We start from the raw sequence: 22,955 nt of genomic DNA on the forward strand, positions 1-22,955 counted from the left end.
AAAGAAGAAAGCCTACTTACCTTTAGAAGACCTCAGGCAGGAAAAGATCTCCAGTGAGACATCCATGCTTCTACTGCCAACCCTTAAATGGGGTCTGGGAAGGGGTGGATCCTGGCTCCAGCCCTTCCAGTCACTTAGGCACACTGCATACACCTGAGCTCCCCTGGGTTGGCCCTGCCTTCCCACCAGGTGCTCAATCACTGGTTCAGGCCTTGACTTAGCATTTCCACTACACATGGGAAGCAGTTGCATTAGAAGAAAAGACTGAGACACATCCCTGGTGTCAGGAAGACAGTCATAAGGTGTAGAGCCTGAAAGATGATGGCACCATGTGGATTAAAGCTCTACATAAGTGTGTTGGTGTAAGAGCCCCTCTGCACTGCTAATGGCACAAATCTGCTTCCTGCTGCACCTGATTTCATATTACTGAAATAAAACAAGACATGTTGCATTCTCCTTTTTGTGCAACACTGAACTGACTGTGGCTGAGATTTTTTTGAAGGAAATGTGCAGTCCCTCTATTATTTCCTATGTGAGTAAGAACAGATCTTACAGATAAAAGATATTGATGATAGAAAGATGCGGCTTCCCTTTTAGTCTTGCCTCTTACTTTATTTCAGTATGCAATGTGTTCTCAGCTTCAAAATCATACATGGATAAACTGCCTCACACCTTCCCAAGCTCACTATCCTCAGTATGGTTAAGTGCCATGGGAATAGATGTCACATTGGCTTTCTGCATGACAAAGACTGTAGTGTTAACATAAATTTTAAAAAAGGTTATAGAGGCCTGAATTAATGCCGAGTTGTATGGTAGCTCTAAAGCAGGCTCAAATTCGCATTTAAAAAAAAACCACAAGGGTTTTTTACACAAACGTGTGTAAAAAATGTATATAAAACAATACAGTAACAAGCAAATAGTTTAGGCACCTTGGCTTTGGCACAAGGTGAAAGAGCAAATGTGTGAACCATCTTAGAACACATGGTTGGTGGAGGGAGCAGGAAGCTTGTCCAAGTGCTGTGGAAGGAATTGAATGTGTGAGAAGGCAGCAAGGAGATACGATAAGGGAAGAAGGAACAGAAATGATATTCCTGCGTACAACTTACAAGAATAGTAAACCATATAGAAGAATTAAGACAAGATGGATTTGTCTATCCTGGAAGGAAAAGACTTCCTTGCTAATGGGGTTACTTCAGTTCCAGGTGTGGTAAAGGATGTGTGTGTCACGGAGCATTTGAAGCCCGAGCGGGCAGCCAGCTGTAACCAGGTCCCTGAACTGCGCTATTCCCTCACGTATGATCAACAAAAAGCTGAGCTGTGTGTGGCCCTTCTGGAAGGTAAGAGGCAGAAATCTGCTACTGATGATTCTCTACTTGGACTTCTTCAGGACTATGCTTTGTGAAAGGTATTTACAGTCAATCTTTCCTTTCCAGCTATGCATGGCAAAATGAGTAGTGACCAAGATGCTGGCTGCCATTGCTACATACTGGGCACACTGGTGAGTAAATCTGGCATGACTGAAGCCCAGACAGAGCTGAAGAAGAAGGTGCTTCACACCCTCTGGGAGGAGGCCCTGCGGTTTCCATTAACTGAGGAGGAGATGCAAGAGGGGACACTGACTCTTACCCTGAGAAACTGCGACAAGTTCTCCAGACACAGCATTGTGGGAGAACTTAAACTGAGCCTTGCTAACATGGAGGACTTCGGGATGGGCCAGTGGGAAAGGCTAAAGACTCCAGAGAAGGTACGGACTCAGTCTGTGTGCTAATCCAGAGGCTCTAGTTATTGTATGTACAAGAGAATCCCTCTTCCAATACAGCTGCACATCCAGGGGTGGGTGGCTCCGTGCATCCGGACCCCAGTTTGGAAAGGCAATGTGTGATTGCAAAGGTGATGTAGTAGAACTCTGTACTGACTTAACCATTTCAGAAAGCAATCAAAAGCCCATCAGCCCAGCCCCTTTGTCTACAGCTCCTGGAATTTAAGATGTGTTAAAACTCCCTTTCCTCCTCCCTCAATTATATGATAATCTGATGCTGATATCTGCAATTGAAAGCCTATGTCTGGAAGTTACGTGCGTTTCTGTGTGTAAACAATGCAGGGACTGTGTGGTAGCAAAAGTTCAGCTGCTAGGTTGTGCCTCAGCAGAGCCCGGTGTGGGTAGGGCACCTGATAGCAACATACTCTACACTAAAGAAAAACCTCTGGCTGAGGGAAGGGCAGAAGATCTGTCAAGTTTTTGCTGCTGAAAAAAATGGAGGTCCAAAAGAAATTATTCTCATGAAAGTCATAATTACATAAATCTCTAAACCATGATAAATAGAGCCCTCCATCCTTCCCAGTCTACTGCAATATCCACTTTGTAAACAATACTCAATTCGCAACCAGTTCACAGCGGTGGTTGGTTTTCACTCATGTACACCTGGCAGAGTCCTGGCATACTGGGTACTCTGGGTACACACAGAAACAGGACAGCACTCATTTCTACTCCAGGCTGACAGTGCAAGGTTAGCACTAACTGTACTGCTGGACCGTACTGCCCCAGTTTGAGCTGAGGATGTGCAGTGAAAGCTGAATTTGCGTCATCTGGGACCTGAGAGAGCCAACCCTTGCACAAATAGCTTATATACAGATCCTGAATCATTCATTCAGAACCAGAGGAGGAGGCAGTGAGGAAGAACTGATCAAAAAAGAGCAGCTATTTTTGACAGCATCCATCCAGGAACAAAGTTAGTGGGCTTTGTTTAAAGTCTGACATTTCCTTGAAAAGCTGTGAGCCACAGAAATTTCATTCCTATCCTCTTTCTAATTCTCCCACAGAAGGGAAAGATCTCAGAGGGGAGCTTGCAGCTAACCAGGTAATGTAATTAGTATTCAGGAATTCACAGAGCGCTGTGAGCAATGCAAATCACAGATGTTGCAGACTGATGTCCTTATCTTGTCTTCCTTCCCTCCCACTGCTTTGCTAATGACAGTGATGATAGTGGTTGCTTGCATAGCACCTTTCCTTTTGTGATTTCATGGTGCCTTGCACAGTAACTCACCACTGACCCCCTGATGCCTCTTATCCTCAGTGCACAGAAAGAGGGAGAAGGAAAAGAACCTTTGGCTCAGACTCTTCATGCGAATCTTCAGCAGAAACCAACTACTACAGTTTTGGTTTCATGTGGATACAGGGTGGTCAAGAACTCGATCAGAATATTAGAGGCCAAAAAGCCATGACCACAACATGTGTCGTGTGTGCACAGTGAGTGCATGTGCACACGAGTGCATGTGCATTTACAGCCCACTGCAGCACCCAGCCTCTCAGCCTTTACAACATTTGCCAATGCATGGGGCTAGAGCAACCAGCTTCTAGCCAAGAGCTACAGAATGAGACTTTGTGAGAAACAGGGTGGATATGTAAACAAAAGCAGTTCATAACTTGCCAAAATTATTTTTTGTATTAAAGTGATATTTGTATTTGTCAGGGACACATAGCCATTTAAATCTGCCTCTTTTTGTGTTTCTTTCTTAGGGTGTACTTGCATTTAGGGCAATTAGGATTTGTTTAAATGAAACATATACAAGCCCTTTGTTGCTACCTGAGTGCATGAAGGAAGATTTACTCAGACTGATCTGGGATTGAATTTCAGGCTTCCTTGCTAATGGCCTCCCACCTGAGTTGTGCACGACAAATAAGTCATTCAAACCAGACAGTGATGACAGCCGTGCTTTCTGGAGAGTCAGTCACCTCACGGGAAGCATACAGAGGGCTTGTCCTTGCCTGTTGGAAGTAACCCGCTGAAAACTTAATTTGAAATATTTATGGCTCACTTAGAACTGCAAGTGGAGAGCACAGAAATGGCCTAGAGGAGGGCTGTCCATCCTAAAGCTTGTAGATCACACTAAGGAGTCCAAAGGGAGTCTATTGAATTGACATTGGCTTCTGTGTCTCTTCTGGGTCATTAACCTCACACTAAAACAGATTTCTGTCACAATCTTGCACTTATGGAGAGTAACTACATCCGTCTTGCCCTCACCGTAGGCTTGCAGCTCTGCAAGCACGGCGGGCAATTCCTTTCCTTCCTCGCATGGCAGAGGTGCTGCTTTCCAAAGCAAGCTCAGCTGATGAGAGGTCATTTTCCTCTTTTTCTGCCTTCAGGGATATTTGTACAGCACAAGGGAGAGAGCAGAATAAAGGTCAGGAGGATAAGAGGACAATTGCTAATGGGAAGAAAGGAATCAAAGAACCCAAAACCAAAATACATTTGGCCCCATGAAGTGAATGCTTGATTTTTCAGAGCATTTGCCCCGAGGTTAATCCCACTGAGGCAACAGGAACAGCTGTGCATGGACTGCCGGGAAGCCAGAACAGAGGAAGAGTAGAGCACTGTGCTGAGCTGATTTTAGGATGGCTGTTGTTTTTTCTACCACCAGATAAGGCTGACAAAGAAGGTTCAACTCCAGCTCCAGGGTAGCTGAGTGGCACAAGCCAACGCTTCACCCACTCTTTCCCAGACAGCCTGACAGTTAAGCAGTGGAGACCTGGGACCATGTCTGCTCAGAGACCCCTCACAGAAGTGATGAGTGAATTAAAAAGAGCAGTAATGGAAGTAGGGGATATAAATCAAGGACAGCTAGATAGTCTCTCACAAAATGATGGAATACTTACACAGAGTTCAGCCCCAAATTCTCTTCCGATCAAATATTCCACTGGAAATAGCTGTTAGGATGTAGTTCATGGAATCATTGAAAGGCTTGAGTTGGAAGGGACCTCAAAGCCCACTCAGTTCCAACCCCTTGCCATGGGCAGTGCTGTCACCACCAGCTCAGGCTTCCCAGGGCCCCATCCACCTTCAGTAAAGGGGCATCCTCAGCTTCATTGGACAGTCTGTACAAGTGCCTCACCACACTTCGAATAAAGAATTTCATACTAACATCTAACCTAAATTTCCCTCAGTTGCTTTCCAGTAGCAAAAGAAAGGAGTAATCATTGTGTTCTGGTCCCTGTAATGAACAAGATTACTTGAATATCCTGCCTGGTTTGATCTGATCCAATTTAACTGGATAAGTCTCCTGTACTGAGATGGGGAGACAGTTTGATCAGTCTATGACCTTAAATTCATCTTGTGTTATTTAGTTTTCCTAATGTTAGACCTAGATTGCATACAAAATTAACTCTTTATACATCTCAATTTCCAGGAGCCATCTACAGGCTATGGGGAAGTTCTGCTCTCTATCAGCTATCTGCCAGCTGCAAACCGCCTGCTCGTGGTGATTATTAAGGCTAAAAATCTCCATTCCAAGCAGCTGAAAGATCTACTTGGAAATGGTGAGTGGAATAGCAAGAAAAACTGAGATTATTGTTTCTGCTATGAAGTAAATATAGAAATAAAGTGGGAAATATGGTGTTCACTAGAAAAAAAAACAGTTGACTTAGAAAGCTAAAGAGGTTTGAACAATTTTTTAAAAGGGAAACCTAAAAACTCCAAGATCAGTGTTTCTCATATTTCTCTTACTCAGCCTGTTGTCAATAGTTAAAGTTCTCTGGCATTCATATTATTAAATGTGCATTAATACAGTCTCTCTGATTTCTCTGTAGACGTTTCTGTCAAGGTGACCCTGAGGCATCAGTCCTTGAAGCTGAAGAAGAAGCAGACCAAACGTGCAAAGCACAAGATCAACCCCGTCTGGAATGAGATGATCATGTTTGAGGTGCCTCACGAGCTGCTACGTGCCTCTAGTGTGGAGCTGGAAATTCTGAGCCAGGATGGTGCCGGGCAAAGCCAAGTGCTCGGCAAGTGCAGCCTGGGTTTGCATGTCACAGGCACAGAGAGGAACCACTGGGAAGAAATGCTGAGGAACCCCAGAAGACAGATTGCCATGTGGCATCAGCTCCACAAGTAGGCACGCTGTGACTACTGCCAACCAGATTTCCACCAAGCCTCTGAGCATGGGGAAATAAGCTGCATTTCACCTTCCACTTTCCCATCTCACCAAGTGGCCCAGTACAGCATTCTTCTCAGGCCACCCGCTCTGATTGCCAAAGGAAACTGTCTGGAAAATGTAGTTAGAGGACAATCCCTCACCCGACCAGGTGGTTCTCTCAAATAAAGGGTTTGGCTGTCAGGGTGATTTGCATTACTTTTGTTAGCCTGCCCACTGCCATTTCTTAGAGTTCCCAGTTTCTGCAGAGAAGCTGAGGGGATCAGAGGGATCACAGAAGTCTGAGCTGCTCCTTGGCATCTGGCACTTTCACCCAAGCTCCCTGGTGGGGACTGGCTACATAACACGCAGAAGTCATTTTGCCGGTCTCTGTTTTTCATAATGCTTTATAAGATAGTGAGAAATGAAGATAAAAAAATAAATGCTGTCTTCTGCCCCAAAGCAGTAGTATGGAAGAGAAAGAGAAGCAAGGTGGAAACATACGTGAACATGCATTAGATGGATATCTAGAAGTAGAGAAGGAATAGAGGAAGAAGAGACAGTCATACTACCACCCAGTGTAGTCTTTGAAGCAAACACTGCCAAACAAGAAGTCAAATATTTTTCTTCACTTTTGTTTATTAGAGTGTTTGATACCGTAGCTTCAGGGTTCATGAAAACTGTTCAAAGCATGGAAGTTTCAGAATCCTTTAACAAATTACCTATCTCTTCTATCTTTCTACATCACCCATGAAAGCCCTAAACATGGACAACAGGTTATTACTGACATTACCTCCAAAAACGTGGACCAAATCCTTCTGCTTATTGACATTCTTTTCTGTTTGGGAGTTTCTGATTTGAAAAAGTTTCAAATACAGTAACTGTATTGCAGCATCTATAAAAAAGAAGTGGGATCATTTCATACCTTAGCATTTGATTGATGGTTTTGGTTTGAAGTCAACTTTCACACCCAATTCTCATACCTGCATTACTTGAAGAAAACCCTTCCAAACAGCCATGTATTTCATCACTTCCAGACAGAAGGAATTCACTGACCAGACATACTCTCTAGAACTTGCTTTTTTGTGTGCACTTTCAAGATCTGACGTGGCTTAAATGTTACTGTTTACTGGTCTTTTAGTGTCTGGATGGACTGAAAAGCTGGCATTGCCAGCAATGATGTTATGATCTCATAAGCACACTGCTTGTTGTACTGCTTTATTTCAAGTAGTAGACACAGCTTTGAAGGACTTGCACAGGGACAAGACATCCAGAAGTCTGAAAACAGAATCATGTGTTTTGTAGCACTGAAAAACTCTGAGAACTTCATATTTTGCACGGTCAGTTTGATCCTCTGTTTAATTCAAAATATTAAACATATGACACTGGGCTTCATCTAGAATACATCCCATTTTGCTGATTCAGCCAAACGAGTCTAGTTAATTGTCAGGTGAAGGCTACCACCCTGCAGTGAAAGGGGGAACAACCAGAACCAGTCTCTGAAAATTGGCTGAAGTGTCAGGCACAGAAGTTTGTGAACAGAGGAGAGGAGTTCAGCTAGAAGCCACTAACTAGTGATGACTGTGGCTGGTGTTCGGGCCATCTCTGTTTAAGATCTTCATTAACGACCTGGATGACAGGACAAAGTATACCTTAAGCAAGTTTGCAGAGGATACAAAACTGAGTGTAATGGTTGATACACAAAGTGCTTGTGCTTTCTTTCAGACAAATGTGAACAGGCTGGAGAAATGGACTGACAAGAATATTCAATAAAATGAAATGTAAAGTCTTGCAACTGAAGAGGAATAACCACAGGGCTGGGGCCAACCATCTGGAAAGCAGCTTTGCAAGGAACCTGGGGCCCTGATAGAAACCAAGACAAACATAAACCAGCAGTGGGCTTTTGCATCAAAGAAGTACAACAGTGCCTTGGGCTGCATTATGAAAACCATTGCCAGCTGGTCAGTGGGGGTGATGCTACTCAGTGCTGGTGAGGGCAGGTCTAGAGTGGTGTGTCCTGCTCTTGGTTTCCAAGGCAAGAAAGATTTGGATTTACTGGAGCAAATGCAGCAAAGGGCTGTGAAGATGATCACAGGAGTTAAGCATCTTTTGTACGAGGAGAAGCTGAGACCTGACACTGTCTATCCTGGAGAAGAGAAAGCTTGAGGGGAATCTTACCTGATCTGGAAAAGGAGAAAAGAAAATGGAAACAGACTCTTCTCAGTAGTGTCCAGTGACAGCATAAGAGGCAATGGGCACAAACCACAATACATACAATTATAAGTGAACATGAGAGAGAAAAATACCAAAAGAAAGAAAGAAAGAGAGAGAGAGAGAGAAATCTTCACGGAAAAATCTCTCTCTCTCTCTCTTTTTTTTTTTTTTAATTTTTCCATGTGAAGATGATTAAACAGTGGATTGAGTTTCCAAGAGAGGTTGTTTGTCCTTGCAGACACTCAAAACCTGATTGGACATGGTGTTGGACAATCTGCTGTAGTTTACAATGTTTTGAACAGAGCTGGGACTGGACAAGATGATCTCCAGAGTCCTTTCCACTCTCAGAGATGCTGTGACTGAACAGATCAACAAGGTCAATGAACAGTGGAGAACATTATCTTTACATTGCTACTCTCATTATAGGTGGTGTACCAGCGAGTAATGTGGTCACTTTGAAGAAAGAGATAAAAACAGCTTTGACCAAACAAACAAACAAGCAGACACAAACAAACAAACAAACAAAAACCAACCAAAAAAGCCACTGAATCTCATACCTAATGGTTTAACCTCTGTTATTGCTCCACTGGCTAGGGGAGATTTAATTAGAAAAAAAAAAAATTGACTTCTTGTTTTGTTCTATGGATTTTTGTTTTACTAAGAAAGAGCTGTAGGACGCTTGATTAAACTAAATGTAGCAGAAACATGGTCAATAGCGAATTCTTAATAGTTTCTGTGTTCTGTTGTCTGTAGATATGCCTATAGGTTTGGAATAATCATTTCCATGTAAGTGCAAAATTCATTGTCATGTTGGCCTGTTCTTCCTATAGTTCCTGGCATCAATGCAATTCTTCCTTCCTTTCAGTATAATGATAAGAAGAACAACTTCATGGTATGATGCTATTTGGCTGGCAACGAAAAGCCTGAAGGGCCAAATATTTGTCTTGCTGCCAAGAGATTTCTCTAGTTCTGTCTCCTGCTTATTTTAATGAACCTTTTATAACATCTTGGTGACTGATTGTAAACAGCATTATCTGCCTCTGCCCCTGGTGATTTTGGCACACCCCGTAATTAGACAGCAATCCTACAGAACCTAAGAAATAGCCCCTTGAAATCTGATTTTCCTGTGAAAAAAATAATGCCCTCTTTTATAACAGAGAAAGATAAGTGTAGACACTTAACCACAAAAGAGTCTTAAGGCAAAAAGTGATGTCATCAGACGAAAAGATTGGTGTTCTTCCTTCCTTTGCTGTATGCAATTGAAACGGGAAACAAATGTATGCATCTCTCCTGACTGGATCTTTTTTCTTGTCTGGCATTTTAGCCTGGGAAGAATGCTTTTTGCATTCAGCCCAGTCTTAAGAGGCTGCCAGGTGTTGATTTAACGAGGCAGGAGCCGTTCTGGGGACTGAAAGGAAATGCAGTTAAGGGTGCTGGCTCCCATGAACAGAAGGAATGTTGCGTACGTGTGGTACTGGAGGGGCAGGGACGCCCAACCCTGGCCCTTTTGAACCTTGTTAATAGGAGCTGTTTGTCATCAAATTCCTGTGCCTGTGCAGTGCCCTGCCTTTATGCCACGAAACTGCCTGTATCAGGCAGTGCTTGCATGCCCTGAGCCCCGGCACCCCATGGGTTGTAGGAACTTGCTCTGAGCAAATGAACTGTAGAGCTATTGTGGGAAATGGTAGCATTATATGTATAAACAAAAAGTATCTGGAAATTCCCATTTGATCACTTATGGTTGGACTAAATGATCTTAGTGGTCTTTCCCAACCTTAATGATTCTGTGATTCTGATACTATATCAGGTGACAATAAGTTATGACAATTAATGCTCTTAAGCAATGTGTTTGACCAAGAAGCCAGGTCAGTAGATTTCCCAAGGGCAAATCAGTGGTTGCACTGATCCTTCTACCTACTATTAACCCATTAACATGAAACATTGAGGCTGGAAACAAACAAGCTGTGGAGACAAAGCAATAGCAACAAAAAGCAACAAAAAATACCCTAGGGAATTTGTGCTACTGTAGGAAAGATTAAAAAAAAAATGCAGATAATTGATAGTCCCTGAAACAGAGAATCACAAAATCATTCAGGTTGGAAAAGACCACTGAGATCATCTAGTCCAACTATCAACCCATTGTTATTACTGTCCTTGGACCTTTCTCCAGTTATAAGGGGCAGTGGTTGCAGTTGGTGTCCTGTAAATGGACTAAGTATTTCCCTCAGTTCTTGTCCCAAGTATCCTTGAATGATGATGGGAACCATGTTCACTTTGCAAAGAGGAAACATATCAGAAGTTAATGGAAAATTCACTTCAACAAGTCTAGGGTAAGGCTGGGAATACTTTTTCAGGCTCAGCTCCCAGGCATTATAGTGCTTTCAAAATTCTGAACAAAAGAATGTTGAATTTTGCAAGGATTTGTCATCAGTGCTGTGTCCCAAGACACATTTTTTATCAGAATGAAGGATTTTGTAATTTGAACTTTACAAATGAAGCTTAAGGTTTTTCTGCATTTTCCTGATGTCTGCGAATCTGAGATTCTGCATGCAATCCCTGCCAAACGGCGTGCAGGAAACTGCAAGTCACATTATTTACTTGATTCCTGTGGTGGCCACCTGAGAAGGCAAATTGTGCAGTGATTTCCCACCTCTGCAGCATGAAGACATGGAGCAAGATGCATACTATGCATTATAATCCAACTGTTCATCTCTGGCAAGCATATGATGCACAAACAGCAGTGTGGTGGGAAACAGTCTAAAAATGATATCAATAGCAGGGCTTGAGTTAAGCACAATGATGTTTAGTTAAATCTGGGAGCCAAGGTGTCTTGGACCACGCATCTTACATTCTTTAGGTCAGTTTGAAGTTTGATGGGATTGAAGGGCAGAACTTTGGCAGCATCTTTTATGTATTTTGAAGTGTAACTAAGTCTCAAGATAAATTTGGTTCATTTGCTGAACGATAAGCATGACGAGCAAAAACTAATACTTGACACTTTATATTGTTTCTTCTGTCGGTAATATCAAACTGCACAATAGTAGCAAAGTGAAATAGTGTTTCATGGCCTTCCAGCATGAGAAGGCTTTTCTGCTTACTCAGTCCTTTGGTGTCCAAATGTGTATATTGCACAGAGCAGATATTGTTTGTCAAGACGATATTGTACGCACAGTCCAAAGCACTTACACAGAGCATGAGGTTCAGCCTTTGCGTCTACTGTTAGAGCACAAAATGTAAATTGCCACAAGTAAATAATTCCAAACTGTGTCCACATTGTGTCTGTTTGTTTACTGCAGGGTAAGGCCCCTGTGCTGCAGCTCACAAGCTGAGGGGCAAAACACTGTGATGAGGCAACTGCAAGTCCTGTGTGAGGTCCCACCTCAGGCTGGGTGTGCATTGAGAAGGGAGCAGCCAGGAGCGGAGTCCTGCTCTGGCCAAACACTGGAAAGATGTTGGCTTTCAGCAGGGTGGTAGCTAAGCAAAGCTATAAAGGTTTTCCTGCAGCTGCAAAGAGGTTGGGGAATGGGATCTGGCAATCAGCTTCCTCCCAGACACTGGCATCATCTCTGAAAACAAGCTAAGAAGGGAATTTGGATTCAGTTTTGTTGCTGATCTTTGTACTTTCAAGGGGACGCTGATGACACTTTGCAAACCATGTACCTGTAAGAAAATTCCTTCTTAGCTGACCTAATACCATCACTGGTTCCTAACAAGGCACAGAGATCAAAAGCTGTACATAAAAGTAAGAGAAAAAGATTTTGGGGGCAAGAGTGGGAGATATTTACCTCAATGACAGTTTGGGGGCACTCTGTCACTCACCAGAGTCAGTGTTCAAGCACAATGAGAAGCCACAAAGTGAATCTGGGGGGCTGGGGGCTGCTGACAGCCCCACAGAGAGGGCTGCACCCCCGTGCCCACTGTGTCCCCCACACTACTTACCCATACCATCCCCCCAGAAACAGCAACGGCTGACAGCAGCAAAGACAACAAACTTGTTTTTTCCCTTGGATCAAAACAACTTCAAACGAGGGACTTCAGAGAGCTGAGAAGCCTAGTTATAGCACAGATGCTGTTCTGCAGGAGCCTTTGACTACTGGATATTTTTAGAGCCCCTTTAAATAAGCCGTGGCAGCGTTTGTGTGCCATCAGTTCTGCACGCAGCAGTCAATGCTTCCCTGTGCCTTCTGCCCTGTGCTGCCATGGGGCCAGCCCCACAGCACAGCCCACTTTCCCCACAGGCCTCCCGTTTCCACGAAGGGACAATACCTTTGTTTTCTTTTTTTTGCTAAATTAAGTTCTGAGTACCAGCTGCTAACCACAGCCATCCCCGTGGAGTATGTCCAGGACACCAGCAGAGCTAGGGAAGAGTGTGCCAGGCGTTAATGCTATGACAACCATCACAGAGGAATTTTTCAATTTCCTTTTCACTCATATTGACATGAGAATCAGCGGTCCTAAAAATGAAGGGCAAACCTAGTCCCAGATCAGATAAATTTGTACAAGCTTCCCCTTCTCACAGTGACTTGGATTGTGCACTTTGAGTGAAGGATTCTTGCTTTTAAGCCCTTGGTTTGAAGCTATCAGCAAGGAGGCAGTCAGTGCCAACAGCAGTGGTCAAGTGTCCGCAGCACAAAACCACTTCTAAGAAGCTAATTACAAATCAGCAATGAATTTTGATTGCTATTCCTACTCTTCACACACTGTTGACCTGCTGAAAGTGAAACACTGCCCTGCTTTGTGAGCTACTGATTGATGAGCAAAGACAAAACCCCAGGGATGAGTTTTCCATCACTGGCTATGGAGCACCTAGCAAAACCTGTGCGTGCTGAGCTGGAGCTAAGCCATGGCTGCTGCCGGGTTTTGTTGGGTTTACTTACTGCTCAAAAACAGACTTTAATCACAGCAGTGAAAGCTGCTAGAAAATGGCACATTATTTCTAATACTTGGATTGCTCCATGACTTCAAGGCAGTCACTAAAAAAAAAAAAAAAAAAACTTTTACACTAATTTTTGGCTATTTTCATTTCTGAGTCTGGAAATTGCCTCTTGCTTCCAGTCCCTATGGCTCTCATTGTTTTTGGCTGAAACTGTGGGGCATTCAGTTCTGAAACCAGTGCACAACTGTTCTCCTAAAACCTCTATACTCTTGAATGAATGCTTTGTCCCAAGGCCCTCCTCTCCTCAGCTTGTGAACCCACTAAGCCCAAACCTCCTCCAAGGCCAGAATTTGCATTTACTTTCATTTGGGACCAGCAAATTGCCCAGCACCAATTTGTTGTGAGCTGAGCAAACATGAGTGGGCACAGCAAATCACCAGTATAAATCCTCAAAGCAGAACCAAGCCTTTATACCATACGCAGCTGCTGGAGACCTCACTGTGGTCTTCCAGTATTAGAAGGGAGCTTAGAAGCAGGAGGGGAATGGACGTTTTAGACAGACTGATAGTGATAGGACAAGGAGGAATGACTTTAAACTAAAAGAGGGAAGACTTAGGCTAGATATCAGGAAGAAATTTTTTACTTGGATGGTGGTGAGGCACTGGCACAGGCTGCCCAGAGAGCTGTGGATGCCCCATCCTGGGTGGTGTTTTAGCTGGGTTGGAAGGGCAGCCTCACATGCTGTGGAGTGTTGGTGGAGTTGGTGAGGAGTGGCAATCAGCCCAAAGAAAGGGTCTGGGACTGGATCATCTTTAAGGTCCCTTCCAACCCAAGCCTTTCTACGATTCTATGATTGTATCAAAAGTTTAATAAGGCTGAATAACTTGCCTATATCACGTAACATCGGTTATCCACAGGTATCCATTTCCAGGATCAACTGGAAAACTGCTACATCATCCAGATCTTTAAGTTAACCTCTTATCATAATATAAAGAATTAGCAAACCAACTAGATAAATTTAAATGTTTTTTTTTTTTTTATTAACAATCATTTTACATTACAAGGATAATATGACAAAAGGAAGTTTCTCGTGTACATACTATGATATATCAACATAGCTCTATTCGTATCCAGTGTCCTAGGTCCTTTCACACAGGTACTATAAAGCATAGTCTGTAAAGTAATAACATTTTAATGTTCTCCAAAAGAGTGATATTAACATATTAATACATATGTAGTAATAGACTTCTAGATATTTTTCTCTCATTGCGTGTGTGTGTGTGTGTGTGTATGGTGGGTGAGTGAGAGACAGCTTGAAACAGTTCAGCAGGGCTGTGCTTGGGTGGGGGTACAGAGAGGTGTGGTACAAAACTTTCTGCTTTCTGGAAGCGAGAAGGAGAGACACATCTCACCAACAGTCGGGTGAGGACCTCACACCGGCAGAAAGCTCTGCAGCCCTCCCATAGCATCTGGAACATTACAGCATAGGAGACACGTTCCCCTACCCGGCACAGCGAGCTTATTTGACGTGAGGTGCAGTGCATCAGAGTCCGTGGCCTGGAGGCAGCGTGCCTGCTCGCCAGGCCTGCACGAGTGTCAGTGGCATCCGGAGGAGGGGGCTGGGGAGAGGAGACCCTCCATGAGGTTGGTGAGGAGCGGGGCCGGGAGCTGCCCGCGGCTGAGGCGGGACACGGCTGAGGTGGATTACCAGTTGTGTGGAGGCGAGAAGCCTGGGGGTGTGGAGTTTGGGGGAGCTCGCGCAGTGCGATACCAGTGTAACCAACGGTCAGGATAACGCCCACCCTCCTTCCAGCAGAAGGTGAAAATGACAACGGAGAGAGCAGTGAGGGGCTGCCATTGGCTGCTTGGGCTCAGCACAGTGCCCTGCCAGCCCTTATCCTGTGACCATCCCTCATGCATAAAGCATTGGCTTTCCTTGCCCTATTCCAGCTCCATCGCTGCGTTTCTGACCGACAGCCGCATGCGAAACACGGCACAGACACACGGTTGTTCCGTGCTGTGCTAGCGATGGCAGATGGGAAAAGCAGAGCCACATTTCTGCAACACGGGTACGCTCAGCTGCCAACCACATCCGTGCAGAGACAGAAAAGTGCATATGAGGGTGGGATATGTGTCTGTCCAGGCGTGAGCACGCTGGACCTTACAAAGGCTTACTCAAAAGACAAGGATACTCGAGTGTGTTCCCACACCGAGACGCTCCCATTAGACAAACCTTATCGAGCACTTGGATAACATGCCAACAAGGATCCCACTGTCCTAACCACAGCAAAGCCTCTGTCTGCAGAGCGCTATACCTGTAAATGTAGGCCTCAGTGTATGGCTAAAACCATCCCAAAGTCCAACGTCTTCAGTGTTACGTGCCTTGTGCCAGAACACAGGGCCAGCCTTACACAAGGGTGGTTGATTCTATCATCTCTATATTATATCTTTATATCTATTGAAAACATAGAAATATATAAATATATAGGATTTTATTTATAGATATATAAGCATGTGATTTTATCTTTTGTATGGTGTGTATACGTACTGGGATGTGCGTATATACAATATATAGACGGTATGCATATGTACTGTATACATACACTAGCTTACATGCACACACATCATACATGTCTCCAAGGGAGACAGGAATTGCATAGGCGTTACTGCATTGAATACAATGGCTGGGGGAGCAACGTACCATTTCTCTGCTTTTAAGACCTCTTTCGACAGGGCTGAGAGGGGAATCTGCAAAAGCAGAGCATGTTGCTGCTTATTTGCAAGCCTGTTTCGGTTGTTTTACCCATCGGTCAAACAAACAGCAATACGGATAAGATAAGAAGGAAAGGGGACACCGAAGACCCTGCGGGCCACCTGGTTGAGTTTGTGCTATGACAAAGAGATAGATGGAGCCTGAATCATGTCTGAGAATTCCTATCAGCAAAAGCTCAAGCAGCACGGGGGACACAGCCAGAGTCAGCAGAAGCCCCAGAAGAGAAGACATGCGGGCACCCTGCCCTCTGCTGCTCATCCCACGGCTCCCGCGTGCTGCTGCTGGTATGGGAAGAGCTTTGGTCTCTTGTTCCATAAGGATTATCCCTGCTGAGTTCAGTCTTGTGGCCGGAGGGCACTGGCTGCTCCAGCCATCGACGAGCCCTGCAGAAGGACACGTCTGCATGTGCTTCATGGGTTCTGCTTTGCAGCAGGCAGTAAGAGTCAAGGAGCCTGGGCAAGAAGTGGGTAGGGGAAATTGGCAACCCAAAAGCCCACAGGCTAGAAATAAAAGCTCTGGGGTCTGCAGAAATGCGTATTATTCACAGTCAGATGCCCTAGCTAGGAAGGGGAGGGGAGGAAAAACAAAATTTTCATCTGAGAAAAACAAAACCTCTCTGCTGCTGCAACTGCTCATGAAACTGTAAGCAACACATACAAAACAGCTTCCCCTCTGTTCAGAGCAGCAGGAAGGCACTGATTAAAGCTGAAGTACCGAGACCTCCCATTTGGGTCAGCCTCTCTCTGCCCTCCCGGTACCCTCCCTGCCTCACAGCCCGGAGCTGGCTGCACACAGAGCACCAAAAGGCAACCTGCTCTCAGGCAAGGCTGGCCAGGCAGGGCACCGAAAAGCCGAGGGCGCTTTGCATTGTTATTCCTCTCCCCCTCCCACAGCCTTGCTCGTGCCGGCAGTCACGTTTCCATCCACAGGACTATCCGTGTGAGTAATAGCTACAGATCTGAGATAGGCAGATAAACCTGGAGGGAAAGCTTGCAAAGCACCTGTGCTTGTCTAGTACAAAGGCTGCGTCTATTTTCTGATGGGGGATGATGGGAGTTGTTTGCATTATTGCTGCTGCACCGAGCACTCATTTCCCCCCATAACAAATGCAAGGGATCTCTGACCTTTCCTGCTCACAGCTATCTACAATGTCCAGTCATGGGAAAATACTTTTCCCATGGACACTGCTGCTCACAATTGCATGCACGGTTATTACGAACGAAACAAATGCTTTCCCTTTTTCAGCCAGCTGCCTGGAGAAAAAGCCACCCACTGCTATTGGGAATAAGTACCTGGGTGAAAGATGTCACTGATGAGAATGGGATTGCAAAGCAACCAACAGGAAGGAGTGACAGATGACAGGAATCATTTCTCAGCAAGTCTGGTGGCTTTAACCTTGCCGATGAAGGCAAGGCACCATTTTCTCCCCAGAAGCAAAAAAGCAGAGGTGCTCAGAGTGGAGGTTGCACACAGGCAGTTCAAGCAGCTAAGCACAAGCACTGGGATATTGTCCCTGCTGACTGAGGTGCCTGGACACTGTTGCCAAGTGTCCCTTCCCTCACGTAGGTCAGGCCATTTGATGGCTTCCATGAAAAAAAGCCATGTGCCAAGGAGCTTTCAGTGCCGCAAACAGAAAGGCAGATCATTTATTTTTCTCCTCCACAAAGAGGTACAGAGTTGAGCAAAGAAGTACATTAAAAAAACAGGAGAGGATGGAAATTGCCTTGCCAGCCTCCCTAGCACCCAGTGCAGCTTATGGAAAGTCTCTTTTTGTTATTTTTACTCCTGCTGCCCCAGTTTCCTATGCATCTGTGCACACTTGAGCAGGAGTACTTTTCCCCATCTGCCTGTCTCTAAACATCTAAGTTTACCTCGCTCATCTCTGGGCCAGAGCCTCATGGAGCAGCAATTCTTCTACAGGGACTCGCATTTTGCTTATTACATCTCCTCAAACTGTAACTAATGGGAGGACCTGCTGGCTCCCTGGAAGGAAACAGCTCTGACAGCTTTAAGGCAGTGCAATCAGCAGAGCCGCAGACATTTTGTGCACAGAGATCCCTGTGCTATGGCCACATAAAGAGCTGCCTTGCTTACTGTGCCAGAGGGTTTCCAGTTTAACTCTTGCTCCTTTAGATAAATGGGTCAATTTGATCACATAATTTACTGGGAAAGGCAGGAAAAAAATGTAATTAAAACAGTTTATGCAAATAAAACTATTTTTTGCTCACTAGGTGTTGCATATTGATACCTAGGCTTAATGCTCTGGCCTAGCTTGCGACATGCCTGAAGGCTGCAGGATGCAAACCAGGGGCTCTGGCACATTTGCTCCCACTGTCCCAACCAGAGCCAGAGATGGGTGGCACATGTTATCTGAGGTACAGCATGGGGGAAAGTGAGTAAGTGCTACCGATTGCAGCCCACCAGCCTGGCAGGGGCTGTTCTGCCCTCTTCAGCTGCAATGGGGCTGAGCCAAGCCAGGGCAGAGGACGGAAGGGTTTGCCCCGTGTGTGCTCTAAGCAGGCTCCACCTCTCCTCACCACAGGGACAGAGGGGAAGCATTTCCAAAGCTCTGACAAACGCCAGCTGAGCCGTGTCCGTGAGTCTGAGAGCTGATATGGTGTGCAGTGGCTTTGCTGCACACCAGTGTCCACTGTGCATGTCTACTGAGGGCAAACGGGTTAGTGGGAGGTGAGATTAGGTAGAAGTGCGTGTTTTCCTGGGGAAGACAGTGTGTGAACCCTGGCAGTGAAAGTGACTCCGAAAGAGATCGGTTCCAAACATGCTACATTTCCATTGAAAACAAATGAAAAAGTTTAAAAAATAAAATAATATAATATATATATATATATTTATATAAATGAAAAGCTATCAACTAGCAGCAATGGTTCTAGAGATATCTTAGCACCAAGACCAAGGGCAGGGGGTAACAGGAGAAAGGACAGGTTCAGTGTTGCTGATACCACCATCATGTTTCCAAACAACACAGCTTGGCACAAAGCTCATCCTTCTGGGAAGTGAGAATTTGTCAGCTTGGAGACCTTCTGAACAACAGCTTCTCACTCCCATGATGGTCTGGTCAGGTTGGTGCTGTCCATGCCACATCAGCAGGGCAAGGCACTAGCATCTGTGGAGTTTTTGCACCTTTTTAGTTTCTTTTTTTTTTTTTTTTTTGCTTTTTTATTTTTTTTTTGCCTTTCTAACCTGAAGTGATATTGTGTGAACACGTGGAGCTCATCTACTTTAAAAGAATAAAACGATGAAGAACCCCAAGCCCACAGAACAATCTCCTCTGTGATAGAAGGTGCAAGTCCTCTATTCACATTTTGGCTGGACTCCGCATCCCTTCAAGAAAGGAAGAAATATTTCACAGGAAGAAGTAGAGCATCCCTTCTTCCTGTTGTCATCTGTCTGCTGTGCTGTGGAACATGTTACCTTGGTCACAAGAGAATACGTGAACCTTTACAGGACATCATCACATGTTTATAATCCAAGATAATCTTGCATTGATAGCCCCTGCCACCAAACTGCAGCAGGTTTTTCTTTCAGTTATTCCAAACAAAACAAAACAACACAAAAACCCCACAACAATCTAGGATTATAAAGACATAGTATAAATAATGTAAATTAGAATATAATTTTTTTAAGCCTTTGAATCTCTGCCCAGAGATGGCTCTTGACTCATTGGCTGTTTAGCTTCCACAGCAGCCCTGGTTTTGAATGAATAGTTGTGTGTATATATATATATATATATATATATATATTTATTTCCTACAATATAAAAATATAAATGCAAAAATTTCCCCCTGCCTTCTCTATTTTGCTATTTTATAATCTGCACATGACATCATGTTATAATATACGTATGATAAACTAGGACTACGGTTATCATAAAAGGAGCTGAAAGCCAAGTATTACTCTACAGCTCAAAAGTAGGGAGAACTGAGAAAGGGGTATCACAGTTTAGTGGAGGCATGTGTTTCTGAATCAGAAGAAACAAAATCCTGGCCCTAGCCTTTCCTTCCTCCCAGAAATCTCTGTGAGTGCAGAAAGCTCCCACTCCAACAGAGAGAACCAGGTGAGCTGGAAGATCCAGGGACAACATAAACACACAGGATGCTCTGTCGAAAATCAGAAATCTGACGGTCGTCAACAAAAGGTTCAAATGGCTCAATAACTGAACTGAACTACAAAAAGAGAGGCAGAGATTGAAACTAAAAACAACAACAATAACAACAACACAAAACCCAATCCAACAAACCGACAACACACATATAAAGGAAACCACTGGGAGAAGAAGGCCAACAAAGACCCGTCATCTAGCTTATAGATTGTTAGATTTGAACATGTAGAGTATGGCCCCAGCACATGCTTCTAAAGAATGAAATGTTGCCACCTACACTGCAGCTGCCATGGTTGGAGACACCAGTAAATTTCTAAACATTGTCTCAATCTTTAAAATTCTGCCTAGCTTCTATCAGACGCACATCGTCTTAATTTTAAAATTTTCAGTGTGGGTTTTTTCTTAATATATATAATATATATATATACTTTATATAATATATCAAAGTTTAGAGTATAGATTTAAAAAAATTATTCAACAGCTTTCTGATCTGAGGCATTCCTTCCTAAATATCGGGGTAAAACTCAGAGCCATGGTCCACACTCTGTAACATCGGCTTCTGATCAAGAGATGACATCCTGCTCAGCATTTCGGCTGACAGTGCGTAGCTATTGCCCGACTTTTCCTCGAACCAGCTATCTAGTGCCCGCTTGCAATCAAAGTTGGCAATGGGCGGCCCGTTGACAGCAATTGTCAGCAGGTCACTGAGTTGCTCCAGTGTGAGCCGAGAGCGGTTATTTTTGCGCACTCTCTGCAGGGCATTGCGCCCCTTCTCACAGCAGGCCGATGAGGTGGGAAGGACTTTGAGGATCTGAACTATTTTATTTAAGAGAGGGAATCTCTGTTTGTATTTACAAATGTGACTGAGTAAGTCTTTAAAACCATTTTTGGTATAATAATCCACCTTGAGTTCTCGCCACTCCATCAGCAAACTCCCTTGGGTGTCCATTCCCTCTCTGCAAACCTCTCTGGAAAATGATGGGACCGTCTCCAGGTGTTCAAATATTTGTACCATATCCTCCTTCCCATAGCTCATGAGCTCATCAGTGCTTCTGGGCCAAGCTGCAAGGTCAAATACCTGACAGGCTTTCACAAAAGTCCGGCTACGGGAATCGAACCTTTGGGCTAGGATCACCTGGGTCTTCTGGCAGATCTTTTCTCTGATTGACTGGAATTTGGCTTCAGCCACCCGTAGGTTTTTCACAGCAATGCCATTAAAGCTTTCACGGAAGTTTTCCTCAAATTCCTGCAGGTACTCTCCTGGTGAGTCTGCTAGCCGACTTATCTCCTGAATAGCTTCCTCTATTTTATCATCCACTTGCGACACAAGAAGGTACTCCCCTTGGAAGACGTAGGCTAGGCGTGAAAGTACAGCAATCACATCCAGCAGGAAGTAGATAAGTTTAATTGACTGGTAGTCCATCAGGAACTGCAGGAGGGCCAAGGCAATCGCAGAAGCATCTGCCCTTTGGGTTTGGCCACTGACATCCTTGAGATGGGCCACCACCTCAAGATAATCCTTGATGAGAGCATTGAGCACATTCTGCTCCCCAATGATCCACTTCACTGCTCGAATGTCACCCAAGAACTCAGTCTCCTCACACAGGGTGGAAGCAGTGACCCTCAACTCGCACATGAGTCGGGGAGAGTAACGATAGAAACTGAGAAGCTGCTTCAGATTGTTTTCCAGCTCCTCCAGGCACGGCAGTTCTTTCCCACTGATTGCATCCAAAATCTCCAAATGGGGTCTGTGTACCATAAAGGGCAAGCAGAGAAGCCATGGCAAAGTCTTTCTGATTGTCATGAACAAGTTTGCTCTCAGGCTGGCGGTAATGTTAGCACCATCAACTCCCAAGCCAATAGTTGGCTTCTCATCCTGCAGTCGAATTCCCAGGCTGGAAAAGGCCCTGTCTAACGCTTGGAGGTAACTGTCTGTTGTAGAAAAGCCCAATTCCTGAAGAGACAGGAATTCAGTTGCTGGAGGCCCATCACTGCTTGTGTACTGTACATACACTGCAACTGTGTCAGCAAGCACATCATCACTCTGCCCATCCAGAATGATGCTGAGGAAGGGAGACTGTCGGATGCGTTCAACAAGGTCCTCCCGAAGAGCCCGGGCAATGTGGTGGATTAAGATTTGGCAATCTCCTTCATTCATGTATTGATCCACCACCTTGAGTTCACACTTTCTCAATAGTTCTGCCAGAGGCCGAAAGTCATAGTAGGGCCTGCCTTCCAGTGCCAAGTGATAGGCTGTATTGAAGAGCAAAGTCATATTTCGGCACATCTCTTCTGTCTTCTCTGGGTGCATTCTGAGCTTGTAAAGCTGCAGGCACTTCTTGTGGAGGTTGCTCTGGCTATGAAGTTTTATTGTGTGTATCTTGAACTGCTTTGAGCCAATGATGAAAGCTGAAGTCCGAGAGGATTGCACTGTGTATTGCCTACAGACATGGCACCACATTTCATTCAATGTCGGGGAGTACCGCAGAAACCAAAACTTCTTAAGCCACTCTTGCTTAAACCGCCGTATCCTCCGTCCCGTCGCAGAAGACATCTTAGAAGGCTCGTCTGTAGCAGCAATCATTTCATTGGAAACAGATTCATCAGCAGAATCCACCTCTTGGTCATCATCCTCCATGATGGTGGGAACAGAGATGATACTTTCTGAAGCTGGAAAAAAAAAAAAGAGGAGAAGGAAAAAAAAAACAAAAAGGTATAATAAAGCATTTACCAAGACTATGAGTTAGAGAAGCATCCTACAAGTGATGGTCGAATGCTGGCTGATGAGCTGGACACACTGCCCACAACCACAATGGCTAAAATTTGAATAACAGCTTTGAAGGAAACATAAATCGATGCTTCCCCTTATAAACTTAGTCTCCAACATGCCACAACAGACAGAAAGAAATGATATTACATCCTGACTATTTGCACAATGCATGGTGTGACCCAAATGTTCCTTTGGTGAAGGCTCCTGCTGCTCAATAGCATGTTCCTGGAAGAAATGAAACATCTTCAGAAAAGGACACATGTTCGTGTTAAGGCAGTGGAGAAAACAGTTCCAA

The 22,955-nt window shown here is 44.5% G+C and overlaps 2 protein-coding genes across 5 annotated transcripts in view; one reads left to right on the top strand and one right to left on the bottom strand.

Annotated features, from left to right (window-relative positions):
• The first annotated feature begins 1,141 nt into the window (after positions 1-1,141).
• On the top strand, positions 1,142-5,889 carry SYT13 (synaptotagmin 13). Its single transcript, XM_042829653.1, has 4 exons — positions 1,142-1,337; positions 1,434-1,744; positions 5,185-5,314; positions 5,585-5,889. Exons 1-4 carry the CDS (start codon positions 1,142-1,144, stop codon positions 5,887-5,889), a joined length of 942 nt encoding a protein of 313 aa, XP_042685587.1.
• An 8,121-nt stretch (positions 5,890-14,010) lies between these two features.
• PRDM11 (PR/SET domain 11) overlaps positions 14,011-22,955 on the bottom strand; it is a 42,741-nt gene continuing 33,796 nt past the window's right edge. For all 4 annotated transcript variants that reach the window (XM_042829650.1, XM_042829648.1, XM_042829649.1 and 1 more), the window contains one exon: positions 14,011-22,560. In XM_042829650.1, the coding sequence (XP_042685584.1) occupies positions 20,396-22,560 (2,165 nt within the window). In that variant the 3' untranslated portion in view covers positions 14,011-20,395. The remainder of the gene's footprint in view (positions 22,561-22,955) is intronic.

Source organism: Centrocercus urophasianus, unplaced genomic scaffold (assembly GCF_019232065.1).
Source record: "Centrocercus urophasianus isolate 14NV4802_14NV808 unplaced genomic scaffold, USGS_Curo_1.0 seq_318, whole genome shotgun sequence".
Classification (NCBI taxonomy): Eukaryota; Metazoa; Chordata; class Aves; order Galliformes; family Phasianidae; genus Centrocercus; species Centrocercus urophasianus.